This window comes from Bos grunniens, chromosome X, assembly GCF_055505025.1.
Source record: "Bos grunniens cultivar Pamir isolate PY7600 chromosome X, Bosgru_T2T1.0, whole genome shotgun sequence".
Lineage (NCBI taxonomy): Eukaryota > Metazoa > Chordata > Mammalia > Artiodactyla > Bovidae > Bos > Bos grunniens.
Window position 1 is genome coordinate 82,207,593 of NC_141194.1, and position 24,293 is coordinate 82,231,885.

Below are 24,293 nucleotides of genomic sequence, written 5' to 3' on the forward strand. Positions count from 1 at the left end.
ATAAAATGAAATTATATACCTAAAACATTTAGTACAGTGTCTCCACTCAGTAAATGTTAACGATAACTGCTATTATTATACATTAGGCTAAGCCAGAAGGAATTTTTTTAAAGTAAAATGAAATGTGTTTCAAAGGCGGGAACCAGAAAGAAAACTGGGGACAACTTCTACACATGCTAAAATCAATTCTCTGGCTAAGTTAATGATACAGGGGTGAAAATATATGTCTGTCTATTGTGTCATATGACTTTTCCAAACCATCTTCTCCAAGCCCCATCCAGGTGAACTGGAAAGAACTGTGTACAAATGTATCTTTCAAATGAAAGCCCCTACCACTGCACTGAGCATACTGTAGATTCTCAATAAATGTTGATTCCCTCCTACTTTTTACCTAAAAGCTCTGAATATGATCTGGTTCAGGTGATTCCCCAGTGCACTGTACATCAAAATCATTTGGGCCCTCCCCTGAAAGATAACAATTCTGTACATCTGGAGTAGAGCCTAGGAATCTGTGTTGTAAAGCTCTTTTGTAAAGCTCTTCCTAGACACTTTTGGGAACTAGTGCATTAATTGAAAAGTGTTTAGCTGAGAGAAAACAGAGCTGAGAAATATTGATCATTCTAGGTGCCATGCTAAGTGCTTTATATGTGTCATCTCATTTGATCTTCACAGCTGCTCTGAGAGGTAGGTGGTGTCACTTCTATTTTTCCCATGGGGGACCTGAAACTCAGAAAGGTTAAATGCCTTGCCTAGAGATTCAGTAAATGACAGGGCATGGTTTCAAACACAGTTCCTTGTAATCCTCGTCCCAGGCCCTTCTCCCTGTATTGCAGACTTGCCAAGCACACATGGGCCTGGTCCTGTCTCTACCCTCTGACCAAGTGAAAATCTTGGTCAAACACTTCATCTGGCTGCTCATTTCCTTCCTTGATAACAGTATTCCTGCCTCTGACTTAGACTTGATGAATGAATAAAACAAACAAAAGAGAATTAAACGAGATAATGAATGGAAAAACTAGCTTGTAAAGTGCTATATACTTATTGTATTATTTGTGGCATTGGTTATTGTTTAGTCTTTAAGTCCTGTCCAACGCTTTTGTGACTCCATGGACTGTAGTTTACCAGGCTCTGCTGTCCATGGAATTTCCCAGGCAAGAATACTGGACTGGGTTGCCATTTCTTCCTTCAGGGGATCTTCTCAAACCAGGGATCGAACCTGTGTCTCCAGATTCTTTACCAATGAACCACCTGGGAGACAAGGCATTGGTTATTGCTCAGGGATCCTGGATCTCAGGAAAGTGTGTATGGCCTATATCTATTGACCAATGGAACCTGGAAGGAAATAGATGATACACAAAGCTGGCATTGCTGATATGGCATGAAGTCAATAGCTGGAATGAGGGTGCATTCACTCCAGAGTTCTGAGGTAGGTCAGCTTGCCAGGTCTGGCTTTTTAGCACTTTTAAGTATTTGAATATTATGTCAAAAATAGATAACAGTCACTCAATAAGCATATTCTGGACACTTACTGTATACAAGACGGTGAATGGAGCACTGTACATAATTCACAGAACTCAAGATTACAGTCTTCAAGGAGCTTGTAATTTATTTGAGGAGACATTATATATATATATATATATTTTTTTTTTAAACAATGGCTATCTAATGAATTCGACCATAGTAATGTCAACCCCAAACTATAAGAATGCTGGTCATCAGAAGGGATAAATACTGCAAAGGTATACAGTGAGACCCCCATAATCTATCTTCTTTCCCTTAGTATCAGTTCTTATCTGGATTATAGAAAACAGCCCCTGACTTTCTCTCTCTCTCTATTCCTTAAGATACTGCACACGACTGCCCTAATCTGTCTCCTGTTCTGTGTCCAAAAGCGATGTTTCAAAACTGCAAATCTGATATCATTCTCACTATTTGGCAATGGTTTCCCCACTGCCTTAAGGATAAACCCCAGATTCCTTTACATGGTCCATAGGGACCCCGACCATCATTTCCATCACCACCCAAGTTTCTCTTGCCCAGCCACCCTGAAAATACCATGTTCTTTCAAACTTTGGCAACCTTGCATGTGTTCTGCCCTTTGATCAAAAGTACCCTTCTCACCTTCCTCACCTTGTTGTTGTTGTTGTTCAGTCGCTCAGTCTTTTCATTCTTTGTGACCCCATGGACTGCAGCATGCTAGGCTTCCCTGTCCTTCACAATCTTCCAGACTTGCTTAAACTTATGTCCACTGAGTTGATGATGCCATACAACCATCTCATCCTCTGTCGTCTCCTTCTCCTCCTGCCTTCTATCTTTCCCAGCATCAGGTGAGTTGGCTCTTTGCATCAGGTGGCTAAAGTATTGGAGCTTCAGTTCAGCATTAGTCCTTCCAATTAATATTCAGGATTGATTTCCTTTAGGATTTACTAGTTTGATTTTCTTGCAATCCAAGGGACTCTCAAGAGTCTTCTCCAACACCACAGTTTGAAAGCATCAATTCTTCAGTGCTCAGCCTCCTTTATGGTCCAACTCTCACATCCATACCTGACTACTGGAAAAACCATAGCTTTGACTATACAGACCTTTGTTGGCAAAGTAATATCTCTGCTTTTTAATATGTTGTATAGGTTGGTCATAGCTTTTATTCCAAGGAGCAAGCGTCTTCTAATTTCATGGCTGTAGTCACCATCTGCAGTGATTTTGGAGCCCCCCAAAATAAAGTCTCTCACTGTCTCCATTGTTTTCCCATCTATTTGCCATAAAGTGATGGGACCAGATGCCATGATCTTTGTTTTTTGAATGTTGAGTTTTAAGTCAGCCTTTTCACTCTTTACTTGTTCACCTTCATCAAGAGGCTCTTTAGTTCCTCTTTGCTTTCTGCCTAAGGGTGGCATCATCTGCATATCTGAGGTTATTGATATTTCTCCCAACAATTTTGATTCCAGCTTGTGCTTCATCTAGCCTGGCATTTTGTATGATATATTCTGCATAAAAGTTAAATAAGCGGGGTGACAGTATACAGGCTTGATGTACTCCTTTCCCAATTTGGAATCAGTCTGTTGTTTCATGTCTGGTTCTAACTATTGCTTCTTGACCTGCACACAGATTTCCCAGGAGGCAGGTAAGGTGATCTGGTATTCCCATCTCTTTATGAATTTTCCACAGTTTTTTGTGATCCACACAGTCAAAGGCTTTAGTGTAGTCAATGAAGCAGAAGTAGATGTTTTTCTGGAATTCTCTTGCTTATTTTATGATCCAACGGATGTTGGCAATTTGATCTCTGGTTCCTCTGCCTTTTGTAAATCCAGCTTGAACATCCAGAAGTTCCCAGTTCATATACTGTTGAAGCCTAGCTTGGAGGATTTTTAGCATGACCTTGCTAGCATGTATTTCACAATTGTGTGGTAGTTTAAACATTCTTTGGCATTGCCTTTCTTTGCCTTTCTTTGGGATTGGAATGAAAACTGACCTTTTCCAGTCCTGTAACCACTGCTGAGTTTTCCAAATTTGCTGGCATATTGAGTGCAGCACTTTCACACAGTATCATCTTTTAGGATTTGAAATAGCTCAGCCATAATTCCATAACCTCCACTAGCTTTGTTTGTAGTGATGCTTATTAAGGCCCACTTGACTTCACAGTCCAGGATTTCTGGCTCTAGGTGAATGATCATATCATTGTGGTTATCCAGGTCATTAAGATCTTTTTTGTACAGCTCTTCTGTGTATTCTTGCCCCCTCTTCTTAATCTCTTCTGCTTCTGTTAGGTCCACAGCATCTCTGTTGTTTATTATGCCCATCTTTGCATGAAATGTTCCCTTGATATCTCTAATTTTCTTGAAGAAACCTCTAGTCTTTCCCATTCTCTATTTCTTTGCATAGTTCACTTAGGAAGGCTTTCTTATTTCTCATTGCTATTCTTTGGAACTCTGTATTCAATGGGTATATCTTTCCTTTCTCCTTTGCCTTTCATTTCTCTTCTTTTCTCAGCTATTTGTAAGGCCTCCTCAGTCAACCATTTGTCTTTTAAATTTCTTTTTGGGGATGATTTTCATCACTGCCTCCTGAACAATGTTATGAACTTCTGTCCACAGTTCTTCAGGCACTCTGTCAGATCTAATCTCTTGAATCTATTTGTCACTTCCAGTTATAATCATAAGGGATTTGATATAGGTCATACGTGAATGGCCTAGTGGTTTTCCCTACTTTTTTCAATTTGAATCCGGATTTTGCAATAAGGAGTTCATGATCTGAGCCACTGTCAGCTCCTGGTCTTCCTCACCTACCTTTTTATTTTTCTTGAAAACACCCTGCCCCCTTCAAACTGGATTTGACCCCCCTCATCTGTACCCTTTTGTCACTCTATGTCATAACACTCATCACATTAATACTGTATTTCCTTGTTCTACATCTGTCTCTGGTACCTTTTACTCATCTGATTTGTTGATCTTGCATATGTGAGAACAACACGTTTAAAGAGCTTAACACAGCACCTGGTACATGGAGGCATTTGACCAATATTAGCTATTTCTATTCCAGTTGCAGACATAATTAGCTGAGAAAATTCTGGATGTAGCTGGATTCAAGAAGAGGTCTATTGAGCAGATGTTAGAGAGGTCCAACACTTCCTTAGCTGTTTTTTTTTAAATTAAAAAAAAAAAAAAAACCTGTCTCTTGCGGAGAGTACGTGTCTTAGTCTATTTGGGCTGCTATGAGGGATACCAAAGACTGGGTAGCTTATAAACAACAGAATGTTTTTCTCTCAGTTCTGGAGGTTGGCCAGTCCAGGATCAATGTGACATCAGATTCAGTGGCTGATAAGGAAATGCTTCCTTATTTGGTACATGACCATCCTCTTACTGTATTTTACATGGCAGAAGAGGGCAAAGGAGCTCTCCTCCTTTATTAGAAAACTAATTCCATTCATTAAGGGTCTGTCCTCATGACTTGATCACCTCCCAAAGGCTCCAACTCCAAAGGCCGTCACACTGAGCATTAGCATTTAACATAGGAATTTGGGGGACACAGACTTTTAGTCTCTAGTAATCCCCAAAGTTCTTGTGAGAAGCTGCTCCAAGTGTGCGGTGTGTGCTCGATTGTTTCAGTCATGTCCAACTCTTTGCAGCCCCATGGACTGTAACCTGCCAGGCTACTTTGTCCCTGAGATTTCCCAGGCAAGAATACTAGCATGGGTTGCTATGTCCATCTCCAGGGGATCTTCCCAACCCAGGGATCAAACCCGAGCCTCCTGCAGTTCCTGCATTGGCAGGGAATATTTTTTACCACTGAGCCTCCAGTGAACCCTAAGTGTAGTTGATGGAGTATACAAAGGACAACACAGAGTGACATGGAGGTCTTTTCAGGGGCAAGTAGGGGGTCAATCTTGGTAAACACCCAGTAGCATAATTTATATTGGTCTGAGACATAATTCCTTCTCCTCACCCCCAGTGGAATAAAAAACATGAGCAGAGTAGCTGGACCTCAGGCTAGTGATGCAAGAAATAATATAAATAGGAAAAGCAGGCTGGCAAAGTATGAGGATAGATGAGAATCAAATGCTCAGTAGTGATGGGGAAGATTTCAATAGGACTCAATTTGTTTAGCAGAAGTTTGTGTAAAAACAAGAAAACAATCAACCAAGTCAGGACATCTCTGTCACTGTGAGGACTTGATTCTACAGAGTGCTACCCTGACTTTCTAGAAAGTGCCCTGGTCTTCCCTTGCTTTTTAGAACATCAGGTTGGACCAAGATGGAGTTGGCAACTCAGAAAGTCCTACCTCCCTGGCAGACCTGACTGAGCCAGCCAAATAGTGGCTACTAGAAATAATATGGTTACCTGAACTACTGAAGTTTTCAGAAGTTTTCTTGTTTATTTGTTTGATTTGCCTTCCTCCCTAACAAGGGAGCCTGAGAGGCTCCTGGAATCTTCCATAGGTTCTTGGCTTCCAATCTAAGCTCCTACTAATACTCATATTCAGTGAAGCAAGTGAGAAGAGAGCTATTCTCATGGCTTGGGTATCTTTTCACTGGGGGCTGTGGTGGGTGTGGGTACCTTTGAATTCATGGCTTTGCTTAATCTTTGACAATTATGCATCTGTACTGAATCTAGCATAGAAGCTTCTCTACTCATTTAACTTGGTCTTGCCTGCATTAAAAATGTTTTTATGCTGCTACCTATGGCCTTCCCTGGTGGTTCAGATGGTAAAGAATCTGCCTGCAATGCAGGAGACCTGTGTTCAATCCCTGGGTCAGGAAAGCCCCTGGGTAAGGAATGGGTATCCACTGTGGTATTCTTGCCCAGGGAATTCCACGGACAGAGGAGCCTGGAGGGCTACAGTCCATGGGATCATAAAGAGTCAGGCATGACTGAGCGACTAACACTTTCACTTTCATGGAGACCCTGAAGTCAGCAGTATGCTTAGCACTAAATTCAGGTCCCAGTGGGAAAAAATACGTTGAGTTAAGCAAGTAACAACCTGCCCTCTTCCTCACTGCCTTCCTAGTCCACCAACTACACACATCAAGCAGCAACTGGGGCAGTGGGTTGGAAATTTGGTCTCATAAGCTTAGAGGGTGCTGAAGTGATGGAGGGAGTACCTGTTTTTCCTGAGCTGAGTCTGCTTGGGAAAAAATAAGACCCTCATGAGGAAGAGGTCTGTTGAAAATCTCAACTCAGTGTGCATTGTGTTCTCAAGGGTTCTGATCTTCTCCTAATGTTCTCTCAACAAACTCCCCCTGCCTTTCTTCTCATATTCTTCCACCTTCCCCTTTAGTCTCATTGTCTTATTTAGTCTCACTGCCTCCTTTGATCTTTCTCTAGTCCTTCCCCTCTCAATCTACTCCTTGGAATTCCAAAGGAAACTTAGGTATCTCTCTGTAGCTGAGGGTCTTTCCCTCAGGGCCAGTGTAGGCAGCCTGATTTGATATGATGAAGGCTATGAAAGCCCCAGACATCCTGCATAGCTCATATCTATGCCATCCCTCTGTTCTGGGTACTGAGGTTGAGAGCACTATGCTGGTTCCCACTGCAGGTCCTTCTACATCCTGCAATCACTCCTTCCCTTATTTTGCCTACCTAAGTCTTTAGCAGTATTTTTCACATTTCCTGGTTATTGGACTAAATTAGACAAAAAACAAAAACAAAAACAAAAAACAAAAAACACAACAAACAACAGCTGTTAATATGGTTCTCTTGGCATTCTTCATCAACCACTTCCCAACATTCTGACTCCATGAGTTGCTGGAATTTGTATTTTCTCTTTGTACAGGATTTCAGTCCTCTCTCTACACCCTGGAGCTGCTTATATTCTCAAAGCAAATTTATTACTTCTTGTCCTACCTTAAGGCTTGCCTCCATCAGCCTCTCCTCTACCACACTAACATCTAGGTCTTTTTCCCACTGATTTCAAGTCACAAGCAAGTCTTTTCCTGAAGTATTAGCTCTCAGAACTTGACTTTTTGCCAACTCTTGTGTCAAATCAAGGGCTTCCCAGGTGGCGCTAGTCATAAAGAACCAGACCTGCCAATGCAGAAGACGTGAGACATGGGTTCAATCCCTGAGTTGGGAAGATCCCCTGGAGTAGGAAATGGCACCCCACTTCAGTATTGTTGCCTGGAAAATTCCATAGGCAGAGGAGCCTCGTGAGCTACAGTCTATGGGGCTGTAAAGAGTTGGACACGATTGAGCACATATGCACGTGTAAACAGAGAAGGCAATGGCACCCCACTCCAGTACTCTTGCCTGGAAAATCCCATGGACAGAGGAGCCTGGTAGGCTGCAGTCCATGGGGTCGCTAAGAGTCAGACACGACTGGGCCTACTTCACTTTCACTTTTCACTTTCATGCATTGGAGAAGGAAATGGCAACCCATTCCAGTACTCTTGCCTGGAGAATCCCAGGGACAGGGGAGCCTGGTGGGCTGCCGTCTATGGGGTCACACAGAGTCGGACACGACTGAAGTGACTTAGCAGCAGCAGCAGCAGCACGTGTGAAATCAAAACTTAGTGTATCTATAAATTCCATTCCATTTCATTTAGCCCTCATCAGTTTTCAGGTGTTAGTGGTTGCTATATTCTTTCTATATCTCTGCTTCTCTGTCTCCTCCTCCAGCCTTTCAGGAACCTAGCATCTCATCAAATGATTCTAAAAGGGAAGACTTGAGAAACTGAAAAGACAGACTTCCCTCAGTCTTTCTCTCTCATTTTATTAAGACTTTAATAAATAAGTTTTAGTTCACAGCAACACTGGGGGGAAGGTACAGAGATTTTCTATATACTATCTGCTCCCACACATGCATAGTTTCCCCCATTATCAACACCCTTACCAGAGTGGTACATTTGTTACAACTGATGAAGCTACATTGACACAACATAATCACCCAGAGCCCATGTTTGAACACTATGGTTCATTCCTAGTGTTGTACATTCTATGAGTTTGGGCAAATGTATAATGATGTACATCCATCATTATTTTGGGTTGGCCCAAAAGTTCATTTGGGAAAACATCTTCCAGCAAAAAACTCAAATGAACATTTTGGCCAACCCAATAGTATCCTACAGAGTATTTCACTGCTCTATCTTCTGTTATTAAAAAAAGCAGAGGCATTACTTTACTGACAAAGGCCTGTCTAGTCAAAGCTATGGTTTTTCCAGTAGTCATGTATGGATGTGAGAGTTGGACTATAAAGAAAGCTGAGTGCCAAAGAATTGATGCTTTTGAACTGCGGTGTTGGAGAAGACTCTTGAGAGTCCCTTGGAATGCAAGGAGATGCAACCAGTCTGTCCTAAAGGAAATTAGTCCTGAATATTCATTGGAAGGACTGATGTTGAAGCTGAAACTCCAATACTTTGGCCACCTGATGTGAAGAACTGACTCATTTGAAAAGACCCTGATGCTGGGAAAGATTGAAGGCAGGAGGAGAAGTGGATGACAGAGGATGAGTTGGTTGGATGGCATCACTGACTCAATCGACATGAGTTTGAGTAAACTCTGGGAGTTGGTGATGGACAGGAAGGCCTGGTGTGCTGCAGTCCATGGGGTTGCAAAGGGTCAGACATGGCTGAGAGATTGAACTGAACTGAACTAAGCAATCCTCTGTGCTCTGCCTAGTCATTCCCATACTCTTGCAACTCATGGCAACCACTGATCCTTTTACTGTCTCCATCTTTTTTCCTTTTCCAGAAGATCATATAGTTGGAATTTTACACTATATAGTCTTTGGGGAATGGCTTCTTTCAACTTAGTGATATGCATTTAAGGTTTTCCCACATCTTTTCATGGCTTGAAAGCTCATTTCTTTTCAGCACTGAATAATAGTCCATTGTTGGGATGTACCACAGTTTACTTATCCATGTACCTAATGAAGGACATCTTGGTTGCTTCCAAGTTTTGGCAATTATGGATAAAGTTGCTGTAAACATCTGTGTGCAGGTTCTTCTGTGGCTGTAAGTTTTCAACTCCTTTGGGTAAATACCAAGTAGTGTGATTGCTGGATCATATGGTATGAATATGTTTAGTTTTGTAAGAAACTATCTTCCAAAGTGGGCACACTCTCTTTTTATGCCTTTCTTCTCTTCCTCCAAGGAGGACTCTTTTCTTTGGATTACTTCACTGGAATTGTTGGCTTTCAAGCTGGAACTACAACCATGCCCCCTGCAAAGAAATATTCTCCATCAGACTCATTCCTACTCTTATTCCCAACTCTGACACCCACACCACTGTTGGGCCCCATGAAAAGCATTAGCTTGTGGCTAACCCTTCCCACTTACTCATCATGAACCATTGACATTTGGCCAGATACCAAGTCCCTGAAGAGCATAGGACTAGATCTCTAGGGAGGAGGGTCAGTTTAAGTAGCAGACAATGATAATTTGTTCTCTAAACAGTGTAGATGTAATAACATAACTTAATGCTGAATCAAAGGAAATAGTCAAACTCCAAACCAATTTGATTTGCAGCTTGGAATAAAAGGCAACATGTCTTGATTTAAATGTCAGGCCCACTGCTGAGTGATGATTTAATAACTCTTATGAGGGATCTTGTCACAGCAAATTCAACACTGGAATAGAATGACTCACAGAGAGGGTGTTAGAAATGATACAGAAGAGCACAAAAAGAAAGAGGATTATCTCAAGGCTTATCTAGAAGCTTTGCATAAAGCTAATTTGCAGTTAGGACCTCTTCTCTCACCCTATCCTGCCACCCAGTCTTTCTTGTCACAGATAACTATGCATGTATGTAGATACAATCCCCAGGTGTGATGTCAGCTCACTGCAGTATTTTCTGGGGACACAAGTCCTTGAACAATTCCAGCATGCAGGCTCAGTCCATGCATTCAGGCTGAAAGGCTAAGCACCTGTGAGCCTGGCTATTTTTGAAGGTGATCTCAAAAATTCATCTCATCCTATTGCTCTATCTTTACAAAGGTACTTAATTATTTTCTCCCATTTTAAGAGTGAGAGAGCTGAGATCCTATAGAGTTAAGAGATTTCTTCAAAGACTCCAGTTTCTTGACTCTCAGGGAATCAGTAGTTCCTTCTCAGTACGTTATGAGATCTCTCCTTGACCTGTCCCAGCTTCCCTGGGCTAGCACACTAGAATGCTCAAGGCTGACCAGGCCCCAGTTTCAGCCAGCTTGCCAGGTCAGTGAGGAACCATGCATAGCTGTTCTTAAGGAAGAAGAATCCATTCTTCTGGGGTAATCTTTCAGTCATCAAGATTCATTTTGGAGGTAATGCAAAGTATAAAATTGTGATGTTTGCCTCGATGACAGTTGCTCAATCTTGAAAATATGAACATTTTTGTCCAGATCATTTTTTGTGGTGGGAGGCTGCTTTGCATATTGTTGGATGTGTTGCAGCGTCTGTGGCCTCTGGTTAACTGGTCTCTGCCTATAGCAAAGGATTACTTCCAATCCCTTTTACACAGAGCTTTTAGGTTAATCTCCCAAACTGTACTTCTAACTCAGTGGTTCTTAATACCTCCACCCTGGGGACATGGCCAAGTCTGTCAATATTTTTGGTTTTCACAGTTCAGTGGAGCAGGGATAAGTTGAAGACATCTAGTAGGTAGAGCCAGGGTGTTACAATTCACAGAACAACACTACCCACCCCCATTATGAAAAAGAATTCTTTGGCCTAAAATGTCAATAGTAACAAGGATGAGAAACTTTGTTTTATCATATCATTAGATAATTAGATAATTATTTCTGATGATTAGATAATCATCAGAAATTACCATTGTTCTCCACTCCTGGTGGTAAAGATGACAGAGTCATGATCCTTCCTTGTCTAGATTCAGCTCATTATTTGCCATCTACAGCTTCTTTTCTGAAATGACTCTGAATGGAGTGCTGTTTCTGAACCATGTGGTCTGCATTCTCACTTGTATAACTTTGCTCACACCAACCTCTCCCCCTGCCCAGAATGCCCACTTCTCATGACTAAAGTCTTGTTGAAATGCTAGCTACTCTATAAAACCCTACCTGAACCTAAATCCTCTCAGCTACAAGTAATTCTTTCCCTGGATATTATGTACATTTTTTACTTGTATGTCTCTCAAAACATTTATCATATTCATAATAGAATGGAAAATTTGAATTGGAAGCTGCCTTTAGAAATGTCTCCAGTAAAATTCCCTTCACTTTAGAAAAAGGAAATTGAGACCAAGAACAGTGAATTAATTAGGTGAAGGTATCATGAGTGTGTGTGTGTGCTAAGTTGCTTCAGTTGTGTCCAACTCTTTGCAACCCTATGGACTACAGCCCGCCAGGCCCCTCTCTCCATGGGATTCTACAGGAAAGAGTACTGGAGTGGGTTGCCATGTCCTACTCCAGGGGATCTTCCTGACTCAGGGATTGAACCCGAGTCTCCTACATCTCTTGCATTGGCAGGTGGGTTCTTTACCACTAGCGCCACCTGGGAAGCCCAAAGTTATCATACTTTCTCATAACACTTGGGCCATAATAACATGTATTGTTGATTCCACTCTCCTGGCATGGTTGAAATGGATAACCATGGGCTTAGTCCTGGCATTCAAATTTCAACTCTGACACTTGTAAGTTGATAAAGTAATTAAGTTTCTGAGATTACTAAATCTTCAGCTCTAAATGGAAATAATCATGGCTGTTGTGAGAATCAAATGAGATGATGTATTCAAAATGTATGGCACATAGTAGATACTTAATAAATAATTGTCAGATGAATAGAAGGATCAATTGTATTTCAAGAAATAGAATTTAGGGATTGGTGATGTTCCATGGGGCTTCACTAAAAGTTGATTGGAGGTAAAGTGTGGTAGCTTATTCCCATGGCTTCCTACTTTTACCTCCTTCCACAGAAAACACGAGTTCCTCTGTAGGCCATGAGACCAGTGTCCAAGCTTTCTGTGGAGTATGTGAATAATGACAGCATCTCTCAACTTGGAAATGTAGTTCTTAAAAGGTTTGCTCTTTCCCCTCGTTTGCAATGCTAATGTTGTAACCTCTCTGTTCCCTCGGGTAGATAACAGGTAGGGTTGTCCAGAGAGGATTGGATAGGAGATATATTTCCTCTATTTCTCTTTGATTTCCTGTGTGATAGCAGCCTTGGGCTTAGATGCTTTTCAGTGGCTTAACTGGCATCTCTGTGAGAGGAAATTCTGCACTTCGAATGGCAATGGGGGCACTTTGGTGTTGGCTTTTAGCCCAGGGATACCTGGTTCTGACTTGGCTTCAATAAGGTTTATTAAGACCTTTCTAGCTAGCTCTTCACTCTGGAGCTGCCCACTGTGTCAGCTTTCTTCCTGCTTAGGGCTTTGGAGTAATGGCATGCTATGCATTTATTCCTTTCATTTACAGAAACAAGTCTTTCCCTGGCCCCAGGGTGCATGGACCTAATAGAAAAAGCTCTGCCCCTCCAATGGGGGTGGGGGTGACCAGACAGGAAACTGAAGCAGCAGCTTGAGGCTTCTGATACCTGCCTAGACTAGATTGGAAGCATTGCAGAGAGGAGGAAACTCTCCAACAGTGGCCCTTCCACAAAGCTGGCTTCTGCCTACTCTGTCATGTGAGCACAGGAGCTTTTCATTTGAGGGGTTAGGAAAGAAGCTCTGGTGAGTGAGTCTACTGCAAATTGACACAGGATCCCCCTCTGTACGGTTTACAGATTAAGGGTCCTGTAAGAGGCAAATGGCTTTTGGGAGGATGAGAAAAACAGTAGAGGGCAGAGAACCAGATTGAAAGTAAAGATACTTGATCTGGATCCCTGCCTGTACCTGCTATTTCTGAGAGAGTTTCTAAAGGCTTTAAATTGAGCCTCACATTCCTGTCTGTGAAGCAGGTACAAATAGCCTGTAGCCTTCCTTGTAAGGATGGCAAAACTGGAAGGTTTGCCCTTCTCTAGAATTTTCACTCTGTGAAATCCTAAGTATATAAAACCTCCTACTTTTACTGAGTGACTGAGTGAATGAAAAAGTGAGTGTCTAAAGGAAGGTGTGACAAGGTTGGAATAGGGGATCCAGCTCTATTGTCTGCTTGCCTCAAGATGGTATTTTTCACTTTACTCTTCCCAGAGTTCTACTGTCATTGTTCACATTGCAGTTACTCAGAAAGTTGGATTCCTTTCTTCTCTATCATATTCAGAGTTGAGCTCTGAAGAATGATTGAACATTGACTACTCAGAGTGGTGAGAAGTGTATATGTATGTATGCACATTCAATAAGCATTTTAGGCAAAAGAAACAGAATACACTTATGCCTTATAGCACATTCCAGAAACAAACAAAATAGCTGGTTTTGTCATTTTAATTCAAATTTTAAGTCATAGTTTTGGGTGTTGAGGTTTGAAAATGCAAATATATCTATCTTTGAAATATTGTTAGGCTAAATCATACTGAGCATCCACTGTTGACAGAGCATGGGGGGCATTATCAAAAAAGAAACAAATACATTTACTCTATTGAGCCAACAATCTGGAAGGAGGTAAAAAGTAAATGAAAAATACATGATATGAAAATCTTCATTCCAACATTTTGTCTAACAGGTATACTTATGTAAGTGGTATATAGATAAATTCCTGGAGGGCTACCTGGTTGAGGTGACTTGCGCTCACTGGGGTTAGCCAGGGAAGATTTCCTGGAGGTGCTGAATACTGAAGAGTATTCTTAGGAAGATATGAATTGGTGAACAAAAGGAAAGAAACTGTTTATAGCAAGAGAGACAGCATGAGTGATGCCTTGGTGCTCGAAAGATTATTTCTAAGGTGGGAAATTAGGGATAAATTAGCCTGGCCCTAACGGAAAAGCAAAGCAGCCTAACTTGGGGGTATTTTAGACTCATTAAATAACATGCCAACCAGACAATAAAAACAAGGAAAATTAAGAGTCAGTGGGAACCATGTGAAAAGAAATAATTGTTTATTGAAAAATAAATTGTCATGAGGGGAGATCAATCAAGATGGTGAAGTGAGAGGACTTGGGGACCACATTCCCCCCATACAAACATCAAAAATGTATTATGTGTGGAACAAGTCTCACTGAAAATCATCTGGAAACTGGCAGAAGGACTCCTGCACAAGCAAGTCTATATGAAAGATACATACGTAATTTGATAGGAAGGAAGAAAAGGACCTGAGTCTCTGGGAAGGGAGAATGCAAGGATGGAGACAGTGAGAGTTACAAATTGGGTCCCCAGTCCTGGGGTCCTATGTGTAGGAGACAAGCCATTTTGGCTGGTTGGAAAACCACAGGGATTATTGAGGGGTGGTGGAGTAGGGTTGCAGGAAACCTGAACTCTGCTCATGTGCTTGTGTACACATGCTTGCTTGTTCCCTAGGCAGGGCATAGAGAGCTCTTCTCTGGTGACTGCCCAGTTTCCCATGAATGCCTTGCTGTGCCTCAGCCTAAACCAAGCAAATGCTCCAGCCCTACTCACTCCACATCACAATGCAGCACTGAATCTGGGGCAGCCACAACCAAGGAGAAGACTCAACCATGGGATACAGAGGTGATCAGGTCCTAGGGCAAAGTCTCGGTAGAATAGCAGTGGCTATCATGGGTGCTTATTCAAGCAGTATATCAGAAGCAGCCTAGACCTCTGAGGAGTCCACTATAGCTCAATCCCCAATTTACACTGAGAGTTCACATGGACCCTGCCTGCCTTGTGATATGGCATGGTAGCATGGGTGGCAGAGGCTGGAACAGTAGTTAGCTATGAGGAACAAAGGGAACTTGTATCTAAGGCTTTGTCTGAGCAGAGAGGAAACAGTTTCAGGTGCCCATATAGGCAGCTTATTGGAGACAGTTTGGATCACTGTCTGCAGCTGACTTGAGCAGAGAGCCTGCATGAGGCCCCCTTACTTTAGCACTCCCCATCTCTGGGACAAGGGTCCTGGTTTAGGGAGAGGGGAAAATACATGCATAAAGGCAACAGAGCCAGCTTGAACTCAGACTTCAGAGCTTTTCCTCCAGCAACATGGGATTAGATCCAATCCTTGATAGGGTGGTAATAGCCACTGAGCAGAAGTCCCACCTCACACTGGCTCCAGCTCTAGCCCCTCCATTTCCAGCCCAAACACATGGAACTGAAATAACATGCTACTAAAAAATCAATGAGTCAATGAAGAAACCAAAGAGGAAATCAGAAAATACTTGAGACAAATGAAAATTGAAACACAACACATCAAAATCTATGAGATTCAGCAAAAGCAGTTCTAAGATGGAAGTTTATAACAACGAAGGCCTTGCTTAAGAAAAAAAAATATTGAATAAACAACCTAACCTAAGGAATTAGAAAACAAAGAACAACAACAACAACCAAAAAAAAACAAAGTCAGTAGAAGAAAGAAAATAAAGATCAGAGGGAAAATAAAGATAAAAAAATAGAAAAAATCAATGAAACCAAGATCTGTTTTTTAAAAAGGTAAACAAAATTGATAAACTTTCACCCAGCATCACCAATAAGAAAAGAGAGAAGGCCCAAGTAAACAAAATAAGAAATGGAAGAGGAGAAATAACAACCGCTACCACAGAGATACAAAAAATAATGAGAATACTAGGAATAGTTATATGCCAACAAATTAGGCAGACTAGAAGAAAGAAAATTTCTAGAAACATACACTCTGCCAAGATTCGATCAAGGAGAAATAGATAATTTGAACCAACTGATCACTAGTAGTCAAATTGAATTTGTAATTTCAAAAATACTCCCTGTAAACAAAAATCCAGAATTAGATGGCTTCACATGGGAATTCTACCAACCATATGAAGAAAAGATGATACTTACCCTTCTGAAACTATTCAAAAAAAAAAAATTAAAGAGGAGGGAACACTCCCAGATTTATTCTATGAGGCCACCATTACTCTTCCCTGGTGGCTCAGATGGTAGAGAATCCGCCTGCAATGCAAGAGATCAGGGTTTGATCCCTGGGTCAAGAAGATCCCCTGGAGAAGGGAATGGCTACCTACTCCAGTATTCTTGCTTGGAGCATTCCATGGATAGAGGAGCCTGGCGGGCTACAGTCTATGGGGTTGCAGAGTCAGACGCAACTGAACAACTAACACTTTCATTTTACCATTACTCTTATACCAAAAGCAAACAAAGATACTGCAAAAACAGAAAATTACAGGCTAATATGTTTGATTAACATAGATGAAAATATCCTCAACAAAATATTAGCATATGGGATTATCGTTACCATCTAAATTCCGTATATATGAATAGCATTGAAACATGTATAATATCATATAAGAAATGAATCGCCAGTCCAGGTTTGATGCAGGATACAGGAAGCTTGGGGCTGGTGCACTGGGATGACCCAGAGGGATGGTATGGGGAGGGAGGTGGGAGGGGGGTTCAGGATTGGGAACACGTGTACACCCGTGGCAGATTCATGTTGATGTATGGCAAAACTAATACAATATTGTAAAGTAATTAGCCTCTAGTTAAAATAAATAAATTTAAATTAAAAAAGATAAAAAAATTAGCAAACCAAATTCAACAAAATATAAAAAGTATCATATACCATGATCAAGTGGGATTTATTCCAGGGAAGCAAGAATGCTTCAGTATTTACAAATCAATCAATGTGATACCCAGATTAATAAAATAAAAAAATCACATGATTAATAGATGCAGGAAAAAATTTTTGACAAAATTCAATATCCATTTGTGATAAAAACCCTCATCACAGTGGGTATAGAGTGAATGTATCTGAGTATAATAAATACCAGTTATAGCAAACCCACAGCTAACTTATGCTCACTCAATGGTGAAAAGCTGAAATCCTTTCCTCTAAATTCAGGGAGATGACAGTGATGCCCAATCTTGCCCTTTCTATTTAACATAGTATTGGAAGTGCTAGCCATAGTAATCAGATAAGAAAAAGAAAAAGCATCCAAATTGAAATGAAGAAGTAAAACTGTCACTTTTTACAGATGACACAATACAACATATAAATAAACCTAAAGTATTCACCAAAAAAACTATTAGAACTAATAAATAAATTCTGTAACATTGCAGGATATAAGATTAATATACAGAAATCTGCTGCTTTCCTATACATTTTTAATGAACTATCAGAAAAATAAAGTTAAAAAATCTATTTTAAAACTGCATCAAAAAGAATAAAATTCTTAGGAACAGACTTAACCAAAGAGGTGAAAAACCTATACCCTGAAAGCTGTAAAACATTGATGAAGGAAACTGAAGATGACACAAAGAAATGGAAAACCTAGCTCATGCTCTTGGATTAGGAGACTTAATATTGCTAAAATGGCTATACAACAGAAAGAAAGAAATCTACAGATTTAATGCAATCCCTATTAAAATACTAAATATTAAAACCCTAAACCTAATAAAATACTCATAATATTTGTCACCAAGCTAGAACACATAATCCTAAAATTCATGTAGAACCACAAAACACTCAAAATTGCCAAAGCAATCTTGAAAAAAAAAGAACAACTGGAGGTATTTCAGACTATACTACAAAGCTACAATAATCAAAATAGCATAGTACAGGCACAAAAACAGACAGACAGATTAATAGAACAGAATAGAGTGCCCAGAAATAAACCTACACACTTGCTTGCTTGCTTGCTAAGTCACTTCAGTTATGTCCAACTCTGTACGACCCCATAGACGGCAGCCCACCAGGCTCCCCCGTCCCTGGGATTCTCCAGGCAAGAACACTGGAGTGGGCTGCCATTTCCTTCTCCAAAACCTACACACTATGGTCAATTAATTCATGACAAAGGAGGCAAAAATATACAACAGAGAAAAAACAGTCTTTCCAATAAGTGGTGCTTGAAAAATTGGACAGCTATATATAAAACCATAATATTTCCTCATACCACATACAAAAATAAACCCAAAATCGATTAAGAATCTAAATGTAAGACCTGAAATCACAAAATTCCTAGGAAAGAACATAGGCAGAACAGTCTTTGACATAAATTGTAGCATTGCCTTTTTTTGGTATCTGTCTTCCAAGGAAAAGAAATAAAAGCAGAAATAAGCAAATGGGACCTAATTAAACTTAAAAGCTTTTGCACAGCAAAGGAAACTATCAACAAAATAAAAAGAGAACCTGTGAAATGGAGGAAAATGCTTACAAATAACATGATCTACTGTGATTAATACCCAAAATAGAAAAAAATAGCTCATACAACTTAATATTATAAAAACAAACAACCAATTTAAAATTGGACAGAAAATATGAATAGAGATTTTCCCAAAGAATATATACAGATGGCCAACAGGTACACGAAAAGGTACTCAATATTACTAATTATCATAAATTCAAGTCAAACCAATGAAACATCACCTCACACATGTCAGAATGGTTATCATCAAAAAGTCTACAAATAACAAATGTTGGTGAAGACGTGGAGAAAAAGGAACACTGTACATTGTTGGTGGGGATATCAATTGCTGTAGACATTATGGAAAACTGTTTGGAGAGTCCTTAAAAAATGACTGTATGATCTAACAATTCCACTCCTGTGTATATATCAGGAAAACATGAAAACACTAATTCAAAAAGCTACATGCACCCCAATGTTCATAACAGCATTATTTACAATAAACAGCATATGAAAGCAACCCAAATGTCCATCAACAGATGAAAGGATAAAGAAGATGTGGTATATATATATATATATATATATATATATATATATATATATATTTGGGGAGGGGGGTGGTTTGCCAAAATGTTTGTTCAGGTTTTTCCATATGATGTTATGGAAAAACCAAACATTTTGGCCAACCCAATGCAATGGACTATTACTCTGTCATAAAAATATTGCTAATGTAATTCTGCCATTTGAAGCTATATGAATGGATCTAGAGAATATTATGCTTAGTGATTTGTCAAACAGAGAAAGACAAGTACTGTATGATATCACTTATATGTGGAATTTAAAAATATAATATAAATGAATGTATATGGCAAAATAGAAACAGATTCGCAGATATGGAATAGAAACTTCATTACCAGTGGGACTAGGAAAGGGGGGAGTGACAAGATAGGGGTATGGGATTAAGAGATACATACTACTGTGTATAAAATAGAGAAGTAACAAGGATATATTGTATAGCACAGTGAATTATAGCCATTGCCTTATAATAAATTTTAAATGAAAGTATAATCTGTGAGAGCTTCCCTGGCTCAGGTGGTAAAGAATCTGCCTGCAATGCGGGAGACTTGGGCCCAATTCCTGGGTTTGGGTTTGATCCCTGAGTTGAGAAGATCCCCTGGAGAAAGGAATGGCAACCCACTCCAATATTCTTGCCTGGAGAATCCCATGGACAGAGAAGCCTGTTGGGCTACAGTCCATGGGGTCTCAAAGAGTCGGACATGACTGAGTGACTAACACTATAATTTGTAAAAGTACTGAACCACAATGCTGCACATGTAAAACTAATATAATCTTGTAAATCAACTACACTTCAATTAATAAATGTAAATTGCCCTGAAAATCAGTCTTGACATCACCACTGACTGACTATAGTCAGGACTTGCTTTCTATAGGACTGTGATATAGGTGAAAGCCACTTTTTATTCTCAGGATTCCTCTGCCATTTTGTATCACTGGGCATCTACTCCAATTTCTGGAGTCCTATTCTCTTAAGCACTTGATTTCAGCAGTTACTTATTACTCTGATCCCTTGTGATATAATAGCTTTCTTTCTTTGGGGATTGACTTTTTCTGATGGATCTCTGAAAAAACTCAAATACTTCAAAGGAAAGAATCTACCTGTGGTAGAATAAATGATGGGTGGAGTGGATGTTTGTGAACAGGTGACTTTTCCCATTAACCTTCAGACTGAAACTACCCCTTAGAAGATTGGCCTTGATTCCAGTGCATATTTCTTCCCTGAATGTTGAAAGATTAGGTTAGAATAGAGACACATGGCATGGAGCAAGTAATTTGATTTTGCCTGCATATTTCCCATGATACAGGATATAGTTCTTTGAAAACAGTTCATGCAGTGTAGTATATCAGTGTGGTTAAAAGTGCAGAGCTGCAGAGTTAGGATGAGCAAGTGTTTATATCCTGATTCTACCACTTCCTATCTGTGTGATTTTCCTCAAACCTGTGCCTAGGTTGCCTCATCTTGTATAAAATAGGTAGGGATAATAAGAGTACCTAACTCCTATAGTTACTATAATGTTCAATGAGATATATGTCTAAAGAATTTAACATAGTTCTTAACACTTGATCCAGTTGTTCTTCTCATCACTGTCATTAGCATCACCACCACTGCCATTACCCACACCACTTCCATTCTGTTACAGATGTGTAACAAAATAACATTTTATAACCTCTTGCTAAAGCTAATATCAGCCATCAGCAAAGGAAGAAAGAGTGAGCCTAGTCTCATTCACTGTTTCCTACTCTCACTTTAACCCTAACATCTCCAAGAGAATGTATGAGAAGACAATCTAACACTTATGTCTCTATCCCTGTTTCCACAGGTACCTGTCGGCTTGGCTGGGCCTATTACTGTGCTGGAGGTGGCGCAGCTGCAGCCATGTTGATTTGCACCTGGCTCTCTTGCTTTGCTGGAAGAAACCCCAAGCCTGTCATGTTGGTGGAGAGCATCATGAGGAACACCAATTCTTATACCATGGAGCTTGACCATTGCCTCAAACCTTGAGATTTGGCAGAATTGGAGAGGGTGGGAAAGAGGAAGGAAGGGAGCCTTGAAAAGAAGTACTAAGACTAGGCCAGTTGCTACCCACTTGCCAGTCATGTAACACAGTGTTTGTATGCTTTTTAACTCATCATTCATTTTCACTTTGCCTTAAATCAGTGGGTCAGTGGCTATTTACAAAATTCACCAAGGACAATAATTCTCTCAAATGTTTATCTAGCTGGTGAGTACCCACTGGCTTTCAAGTCCCAAAGTGCCCTTTCATACAAAATAATAAGAAAGATCCTCAGTTGAAAGCTGTACAATCAAGCAGTTCTTCAGAATTCTGCATCTTCGGTGACTTACCCCAAAGCTTAAACGTTGGGTAAAAACACTTATGGGCTTTCCAGGTGGCTCAGCAGTAAAGAATCTGCCTGCAATGCAGGAGACATGGGTTCAATCATCCCTGAATTGGGAAGATTCCCCTGGAGAACGGCATGGCAACCAACTCCAGTATTCTTGCCTGGGAAATCCCATGGACAGAGGAGGCTTGCAGGCTGCAGTCCATAGGGTCACAAAAGAGTCAGACTCAACTTAGTTACCAAACAACAGCATCAGCAGCAACAACAAAAACACTAGTGCAGGGAGGAGCCATGAGATGAACAGGGCTGGTTCCTACTGCTCCATTCCTTTGGTCCTCCCTTGATATTTGTTGCCATCTGTAAACATCTATGAAGTGCCCCTGCCCAATTTTTTATGCCTCTCTCATGATTGTGCTTTGACTCTTCTTCTTTTTTCCTGCTTCTCTTCCTTTCTGGTTGTGACGAAGCTTGTGGGGAGAGCGACTGCCAGTGGAAAAAACAGTAATCAAGGATGCTTGCATGTAGTCTAAGATTCCTTCCTCATTATGCTTTAGAAAATATTCATAAGAGTTCATTTTGTGTTCTGGCCGGGTGACTGGCATTAAAATAGTAGCAAGTATTCCCTCTTCCCTTATAGATACAGGAATGGTTTTCATCAGATGTTCTGAGCAGAGACTAGCATTTGTTGTGTGCTCAATAAATACTAATTCAAAATGATGATGACAAGGATGTTTCTGCTGGTTCTTTATTGAAATTTTTCAATAGACAAGAGTTCATTTTCACTGACAAGGAAATCCACAGTGGCCTTTTGCCCCTATAGTCATTCCCAGCATGATACATGTTTCTCTGCCTGTTTCAAAGACTTTCAAGTGCTTTCCCTTCCATCTGGGGTGAATTAGACATAAAAGAACACAATCCTGATGTCACCTAGGGCTGATGTATTTTTAGGCCTGGCCTCTATCCCATCTGTGCTCAAGGCTGATGGATGGTGAAGAACTGGGTGTTTCTCAGGAAGAGAATTTATCTCCCCTACTCTTCCTTAATTAATTCAGGCTAGCTCTATTGTTCCATAAGTACAGTTTTAGGGACTAGGGACGGCCTGTGACTCAAAATGCCAGTTCATCTTTTTCTATTCTTAATCACTCCAGTGTGGTTTTTATACAGCCCAGGACAGCCCTACCTGGAAGGAGAGAAATGGCAAAAAGTGTTCTCATTAGCTACAGGCCACCCTAAGAAGGGCCACTCAGGGTTCATATATCGGCCTTATGGAGGTAAGTGAATTCAAGTGTATAGTCTATTCATGAGCTCATTCATTCATTTAATCCCTCATTCAGGACACACTTTTTGAATATCTATCTATATGCCACTTTCTATGCTAAGTACTGGGGGAAAAAAAGATAAAGATAGTTACCCTAAAAGTGATAGGATATTGACAGACATGTAAATAAGTAATTGTCAAACAGTGTGTTAAGTGCTAATAAGTGAAGGGGTGGGGGTTAAAGGTTCACATAGAGGGGCTGTTAAACCAATTTGGGGATGAAGGAGTTCATGGGAAAGATTTCTAGAAAAGATGATGTCTAAGATGAGTCTGAGAGATGAATAGGGAGAGTTAGCAAAGGCTAAGTGTGTACCTTTGAACTGTGGTGTTGGAGAAGACTCTTGAGAGTCCCTTGGACTGCAAGGAGATCCAACCAGTCCATTCTGAAGGAGATCAGCCCTGGGATTTCTTTGGAGGGAATGATGCTAAAGCTGAAACTCCAGTACTTTGGCCACCTCATGTGAAGAGTTGACTCATTGGAAAAGACTCTGATGCTGGGAGGGATTGGGGGCAGGAGGAGAGGGGGACAACAGAGGATGAGATGGCTGGATGGCATCACTGACTCGATGGACGTGAGTCTGAGTGAACTCCAGGAGTTGGTGATGGACAGGGAGGCCTGGCGTGCTGTGATTCATGGGGTCGCAAAGAGTCAGACACGACTGAGCGACTGAACTGAACTGAACTGAAGTGTGTACCATACAAGGGAACATGGAAAGCAGGGCATGGAGACTTGACAAGACATGGCTCCATCACAAGAACAACGAATAAAGGTGTGAAAAGGAAGGTAGCAAAAGCTGAGGCTACAACGGGAAATACTAACGGGATCTTTAAAACCAGGATAAGGAGCTTGGATTTTATCTTAAAGGAGGGCCATTGAAAGGGAAGTGAAGTGAACGTATTTGTGTTTTTCAAAGATCAGTTTGACTAATGTGCAGAGAATGGAAGAAAATAGGGAGAGACTATAGATATTTCAATAATCTAGGTGTAAGATGATCAGGTCCTGAACTAAGGCAATGACTATGGAGCTAGAGCAGATGGACTAATCTGAATGAAGATATTTAGAATATTTTGTTACATACCAGAATTAAAATACCTTATTAATAATTTTATAGTGATAAGAACATACTACATTTGATTTTAGCCAAAAGGCCAAGTAATGTTGAAATGATAATATTTGGTGTATACTGGGTTAAATAGAACATATTAAAATTTTATAAAGGTATCTAGGAAATAGATCCCATAACACTTGATGTCTAGGGGTTTTGTGATGGTGAGGACAAGTGAAAATTTTGGTATGATCACTTTGGGATGTCTGCTTTCATCAAGATGGGGAATAACATAGGAATACCAGATAGTAGGGAACTGATATTTGAATTAATAGCAAGTATTTTCCCCATGAAACTGGATTAAGTATTTAAGGTAAAGAAAGTTGAGCATACCTCACTGGGAGGAAAACAATGTAATTAGGTTTGTAGCACTCCCTTTCCCCGAGAAAGATGA

At 40.4% G+C, this 24,293-nt stretch overlaps 1 protein-coding gene across 3 annotated transcripts in view; it reads left to right on the forward strand.

Annotated features, from left to right (window-relative positions):
* The window catches only part of LHFPL1 (LHFPL tetraspan subfamily member 1), a 60,476-nt gene extending 38,275 nt beyond the window's left edge, over positions 1–22,201 (forward strand). For all 3 annotated transcript variants that reach the window (XM_086388832.1, XM_086388835.1, XM_086388833.1), the window contains one exon: positions 20,956–22,201. In XM_086388832.1, the coding sequence (XP_086244958.1) occupies positions 20,956–21,137 (182 nt within the window). In that variant the 3' untranslated portion in view covers positions 21,138–22,201. The remainder of the gene's footprint in view (positions 1–20,955) is intronic.
* The last annotated feature ends 2,092 nt before the right edge of the window (positions 22,202–24,293 follow it).